The following is a 7,059-nucleotide window of genomic DNA, read 5'->3' on the forward strand; positions in this document are numbered from 1 at the left end:
TAAAGGCGATTTCTCTCTCTACTGTTCATCTTCTTCAGAAACCTGCAACAATGCCAGTTTCTTCATCCGCTCAAGAACAGTCTGTTCAATCATCACTCCTCGCCATCAAACATAATCAAAACTTGATTCTGGATTTGGATCCCTTCAAGTATGACGCTTTCATGCTACCAATCGTGGAATGTTTGAAGTACTCGTGTTTGGTCAATGCCTTGACAACGGTCGACTATGTCCCTATGTCTCTACTCTCGAAGGCTTATTCTTCAGCATCATACATCAAGGAGGAAGAACGTATCACTTTCGATATTTTTGATAAGAAACTTCAATCTCCAAGTCCAGATTCTGCTCCTTACTTGATCTTGCTTATGATGATTCCCTGGTAAGTCCGGATTCAATCTCTACCGCTGCCATTGTGGAGATGTTCTATCAGATGAGGTATAAGGATCTCATTCTCTCCATCTCGAAGTTCAGGAAACCTAACCTACCACCTTAATGGAATGGTCTTTTCACTTTGATCTTCAAGGCTTTCTCATAAAGAGTCACCGGTTTCGACTGTGCCATCAAGCTCTTGATGACCGTTGTGTATGGGCTTTACTACGGGGTTAACCTAGATTATGGCACCGTTCTCTGGGCTCAGCTGGTTCAAAGCACTCATTCCACCACTCGACACAGTGAGATTTCATGTGCTCGATTCTGGACAATCATAGTTCAAAGGGCGATTGACAAACTCAACATACCAGTGATGCAAAATTCTCTAATGTCATCGATTGGCACAGTTCACACAACCAAGATCAATGTGGATGACAACTCGAAGTTTTCCTTTGTGGGCTCAATACCTGAATCAATGTTTCTGAGTATGCCTAGTGCAAGCAAGATAATGGAGGAGTACAAGAAGCTTCCATCTTCAGGAACACGAACAATCACTCCTGAGATGCGAACCACCATTGAAGAAGCTAACAAAGTGAAAAAGGGGGGTAAGCAGAAGCAAACCAAGGAAGGTCTATTTGCACCGGTCCAAACTCCCAAAAACCGAAAGGCCAAAGGCAAAACGACTGCCCATGCTCCCTCCTCTCCAAAACGACGAAGGGTTAAGAAACCAGCTCGCAAAGTTCGCATTCCATCTCCAACTCCCACTCCATCTGGAAGTGAACGTTCGCAGTCTGCTAGAAGTGATCAAAGCGAACCTGATGCTATTGTACACAGCTCGTACCATGAGGTAAACTCTTCCATACCATAATCTACTCCCACCTACAGTTAATTCTTTCAATCTCCTCTTCATACACCTGAAACTACCACTACTCCAATCACAATCGCACCTTGTCCTCCAACTGTTTCTACTCAACCTCAGAGAACTGTTGCTCAAACCCCACCTATCTTCACCGATTCAACCACCACCACGACCCAAACCAGTGAACCTCCAGTAACTGTCAACGTATCTGATGCGGGGGCAAGGACTTCAGGTTTTGCAACCATCTCTACTACTCCACCCATTTCCCCTATTCATAAAGGCGATTCTGAAACCATCTTTGATGATGGTCTTGATTCGATACTTTTCACTACAGACCATTTTCAGTTCAAAATGAAAGTGATGATGATGCACCTGTCACTCAGAGGCATCTCAAAGATTTAAACGAAAAGTTGGACTCCTTGCTCGCCTCCTCCCACAACCCATCCAATGATTCCTTCTCAAAATCTGCTATTCAGGGTATGTTAGATACCTTGATCAAGGAACACACTTCCAACCTTGAAAAAGCGAACAAAGCAGTTGAAGACTCTAATGCTTCCTACACTGCGACAACCGAAAAAATCGAAAAACTAATCTCAGAAACTCAGTCATTCATGTCGACACTTCAGACTGCAGCTAAAAACAATGCTTCTAAGGCAACTGAGGCTATAGCGAAACTAAGTACTTCGCTTCATACATAAAAAGAGAGTCTTCAGAAGGTTCGCACTGGCCTTCACAATGACAATACTGAACTTCACACCACCATCTCTTCAAGACTTGATAAACTCAAGGCTGAGTTGGCAGTCGAAAGTAAAATCATGGACGAACTTACTTCCATAACCACGAAGCTCAAGGCTCAAGCCATCAAGCTCAATCAAGCGCACAAGGAAATCGACGAGCTCAAATCTGAAAGAGCCATAATTAAAAGCTGCATTGGGGATGTAAATGGCATTCTATCAAATCTCCTTGAAGCGCACGATCCAATTCTCACTATCAGTGTTCGTCGTCACTTAGCTGATAAGCTTCGTCCAGCTATCACTATACTTAACATGATCGAAGGTGTTTCTTAGGTCCATGTCCCTCCGAAACAAGGGGGAGAGTCAATAAAAGGGGACATGCCTAAAAGCACAAACAAACCAAAGGGTAATGTACCTTCAGATTCGAAAGGAAAAGAGAAGATAATCGAGAATGAAGAAGAAGAGGAGAACGAATATGAACAGTTAAAGAAAAGAGCTCATGATAAAGAGCTAGATGAAAATGCCAAAATTGCAAAAGAGGCAGAGGAAAAAGAAAGAAAGGAGCACGAGGCTCAAGTCACTTTGGAGAGCAGCAAAACTCTCTTTCCATTGTGGACTTTGGAATGAATGATGAGTGAGGCTGTCGAGTTTCCTATTGTTCACTGGTTAGATCCAATAACGTCGTTTGATCTAGAAAACACTCAGGATTCGCAATTTGACATGCTAATAACTCCAAAAGCCTTTGTCTTTCGCTGCTTCGATACAGTTGCGAAAGCTCCTCCTATGGATGTGAATGCAGATAAAGCCTAACTGTATTTCTATCTTGCTCACGCCAAGCCTCAATACCTCACATGCAGTGCACAAAATATTACAACTATCAAAGTGATTGGGCCAATCTCTACAGGGAGTTTCGTAAATGTCAAATTCAAAACAACGAGAGGATCTGAATTCGTTGTACACGAATTCACCCTTGCTGATCTGCCAAGTCTCAACCCATATGATTGGATCATGTTGCTGTACTTCTTGATGGTGGAAGAACAAAAATACGAACCCATTCTGGCTCACATAAAATGAATGTTGGTTTCGTATGTGAATGAAGTGGCGAAGCTGGATACTGAGATAGCCACGGTTCTGAAGCGAAAGCCCACTGTCCAGCCCATTGGAAAAGAGAGCGACATCAACAAGATGAAAATAGGGAAGATCGAAACGGACAACTGGACCATAATGTTTCAACGCGGTTCAGAGGCTCGTGGAGACTTTCAGAAATGTCTCTTCGCTTTGGTTGACAAACACTTATTCTCCACAACCTGTTTGGAATACATTTTGGAGATAACCAACAAGTGCAAGCTGAACGATGTTGCTGCGAAGAAAAACTTCCTTGACATGATTCGCTGGTACATCGCCTTCTGCAGCACTCTCCTCGCTGTTATGCCCGAGATCTTCAAGACTACCAAAAAGGCACAACAGTGATGGGTCTCCCGCCTCAATTGACGCAAAGGGGTAGATTGTTGGGTATAGATGTTGTGTCTTTGGGCTTTATGTTTCGTACATTTTTGTAGTCCGGTATGGGCCTGTCCATCCGGCTTTTATTATTAGGGTTGGACTATTTAAGATGCATGCATGCATCGTGTTTAGTTAACTTTGGCAATATTCTATAAACCCTAATCACGCCTCTACAGTAGCAGTTCTTCATCGAGCTCTTCTAAGGCTGTGACGTTTAATCATTCAGCACACTTTGAATCATTGTCTTGTTCTTTATTCTTGCTTTGTTTTCTCTTCAGAATCTAATCGATCATTAAGATTTTAATCTTACACCCCTTGTACCAGCATGTCCAGCTAATATTAATGAAGATATCCCTGAACAGATGGTAGACATCAATCTTCAAAATATTGAATGTCAGAGTATATTTAAGAACAAAGATCTTCTAAAATGGGCTATTGGGAAAAAATGTCTTCGAGAAGGTTTTCAGACGAGGACAAGTAGATCCACCAAATCAAGGTATGAGGTTGTGTGTGTTTCGAAAAATTGTTCTTGGTTACTAAAAGCAAAAGGAATTAAAAATTCTAGCAGACTTTTCCAAGTGAATAAATTTGTTGATGTACACACATGTTTTTCAACAATTTTGCAACCTAATAATCGACGAGCAAACAAATATTTTTTGGGTGAATATCTTGTTGATGTTTTGGCTGAAGATTATAGTACAGTATATCGGGGAAAAGATATTATTAATGATATGAATGCTCAATTGAATATCAATATCTCATACCATCAGGCTTGGCGTGCGAAGCAATATGCATTGTTGTTGTTAAGGGGTACGAAAGAGGATTCTTTTACCAAACTTCCGACTTATTTCCACAATTTGGTCAAACATAATCCGGGTACGGTGACACATATTCAAACATATGGTGATGATCGGTTTGAGTTTTTGTACGTCGCACTTGGTTGCTCGGTTAGTATTTTTATATTTTATTATTATTTTTATTTTTATTTTGGTGTATTTGAAGATATATATATATATATATATATATATATATATATATATATATATATATATATATATATATACAATGTATCGTAGGTACGCGCTTTTGTCAATTTTTGTAAACCGACCCTTGTAGTAGATGGAGCCCGACTAAAGGGCGAGTTCAAAGGTACCATGTTACTTGCAGTTACTAAGGGAGGACAAAACCAAATATTACCGGTTGCATATGATATATACAAAAATGAGTGTACAGATTCTTGGACATGGTTTTTTTCAAAAACTACGTGATTGCATAAGCAATATGGAGGAGCTTACAATTATATCGGATAGGTCTCCATCTATAGCGACATCCGTTGCCAACATTTTTCCTCACACTCATCATGGAATATGTGGTGTCCATTTGTATTTCAACGTAGTAGGTAGATACAGGAAGAGTAAGACAGTTAAAGGAATTTTTTTGGTGGCTTGTAGGGCGTATACAGTTGATGTTTTTGATGCTGCCATGGAACTTATGAAAAGACAAAAGAATCGGTATGGGAATACTTAAAAAGTATAAATCCTGAAACTTGGTCTACGACACCTTTTAGAGGGAACTGATACAATCTTATGTTGTCCAACAGTGCGGAGTCTATAAATTCATTATCTAGACACGCACGTAAGGTGCCGACACTTATGTTGATCGATTTTTTTCGTGCAACAATGCAATAGTGGTGGTTTCAAAAACGTAACTTTGCAGGTATTAAGTTTTAATATTAATGTTTTTGTTAAATGTTATTAATCTTAACTGTGTAATTTTGTCTATTTTTTAAGCGGAAGTAACAACAACACTTACCCCTTGGGCCGATGATATTGTAAAAGAAAACAAAAACTCTTTTAGTAATTGGGTTTTTTACATGATCTCAAGTACGAAATGCGAGGTCAAAAAGGGGGCACAAAACGTGATTGTTGATTTCCAACAAATGACATGTACATCTAGGCATTGGCAACTTGATGGCATACCTTGTGGACATGTCATAAGAGCGTTAACAGTCAACAATTACCAAGACTACTCGAAGTTTGCATTAAATGCTTACTATACCGAAACACTGACGAAAACGTATGAGGAATCAGTAAACCCTTTGCCAAAGCCATCCGAATGGGAGATCCCCGATAATTTGATGATTTTTAAGACACCTATAATGGATAAACGTCAGCCAGGCAGTCCAAGAAACACAGACCGCATTCCATCCCAAGGCGAGGGTCCAATTAGAAAAGAGTGTTCTACATGTGGTCAAGAAGGACACACGAGAAAAAATTGTTCTGGAAGGGCGTCCGGTAGTGGAGCACATCGCACGAGAATTTCTACTACAGAAACAACATTTAATATTGGTGCTTCTGCGAATTGCTCACAAACCTATGACGCCGATTTTGATATAAAACAATCTTAAGTCGAAGAGTTGTTAACTTATTATGTGTTGTAATGTTTTTATTAAATCTAATAAGATGTTGTTATGCTTTCATATTTTAATTTAGTTTGCAGATTATAACAACAAATGAAGCTTTTATATTTTAATTTAGTTTGTAGATTATAACAACAAATGAAGCTTAACGGTAAACAAACATGTTAATCTAAAAAAAACACCAAACCCAACTCATGATAATGTTACAACAATTTTTTAACTAATTATTAAACTCAGGTAACTGCAATGCGTACTTCTCTTTCTCGATTGTTATATAGTCATCCCTAATTCTCATTTTATCTTCCAAACGATCATTTTTCACCCTAAGCTGTATCATCTCCGTGTCCTTGTCAGCAAGCCATTTTTCAGTCATTTTGATTATCTTCTTAGTCTTTTTTATCCATTCTTCATGCTCTTTGATTTTGTTTTTATTGAGGTCTATCCATTCTTGATCTTGTTTGAATTCTGATGCAATCACATTACAACGTTGACTAAGAAGTCGGGATGACTCTTTATCCTGTTCTTGTTGTTCTTCAGCCTTTTTCAATTCTTCAAATTTTCATCCGACATATATGGGCCTGCTGAAGAGAGTGTAAAAAAAGGGTCAATTGGATCACAATATTAACAATCTACTACGTTGCATGAGCAAATTTCGAACTTTTCGGAGGAACTCATAATAAAATCGAGATTTTATTTAGTATTTGTAATAATAAAAATGGTGCTATAAGTCATATTTATACATACTAGTAATATGCAAATCATAGTCCAAATGCAACCATTTCGTAGTCAGAGTTGTAATTTATAGTCAAACTTTGAAATGACTACACATTAATGACAAGTCACTGTAGTAACCTACAAATCGTAGTCAAACTTCGAACTGACAAGACATAAATGATTGTTTGACATGATAAGTCATTGCAGTAACCTGCATATCATAGTCCAAATGTAACCATTTCGTAATCAGATTTTTTAACTCCTCTTTATTATTATTATAAATAGATGTTTAACTCTACGAAAAGAACACCCATATCATTAACAACGAAACCAAGTCCTATATTTTGAAATGTCGTCGAATGCAGCAACTTCTTCGAATGAAGTACCTGGTTCCATTTATGAACGACCATGGACGACAAATGAGGTGTTGGTTCTAACATGATGTTGGCTTAGTGTTAAGGAGG

At 38.8% G+C, this 7,059-nt stretch overlaps 1 protein-coding gene across 1 annotated transcript; it reads left to right on the forward strand.

Moving 5' to 3' along the window:
• The first annotated feature begins 3,824 nt into the window (after positions 1-3,824).
• Positions 3,825-5,869, forward strand: LOC145131838 (uncharacterized). The gene is made up of 3 exons (XM_079066486.1): positions 3,825-4,409; positions 4,696-4,973; positions 5,347-5,869. The coding sequence occupies exons 1-3, from the start codon at positions 3,825-3,827 to the stop codon at positions 5,867-5,869; spliced, it is 1,386 nt and encodes a 461-aa protein (XP_078922612.1).
• Positions 5,870-7,059: the final 1,190 nt, after the last annotated feature.

Source organism: Lactuca virosa, chromosome 8 (assembly GCF_052849685.1).
Source record: "Lactuca virosa cultivar CGN04683 chromosome 8, Lactuca_virosa_CGN04683_v6, whole genome shotgun sequence".
Classification (NCBI taxonomy): domain Eukaryota; kingdom Viridiplantae; phylum Streptophyta; class Magnoliopsida; order Asterales; family Asteraceae; genus Lactuca; species Lactuca virosa.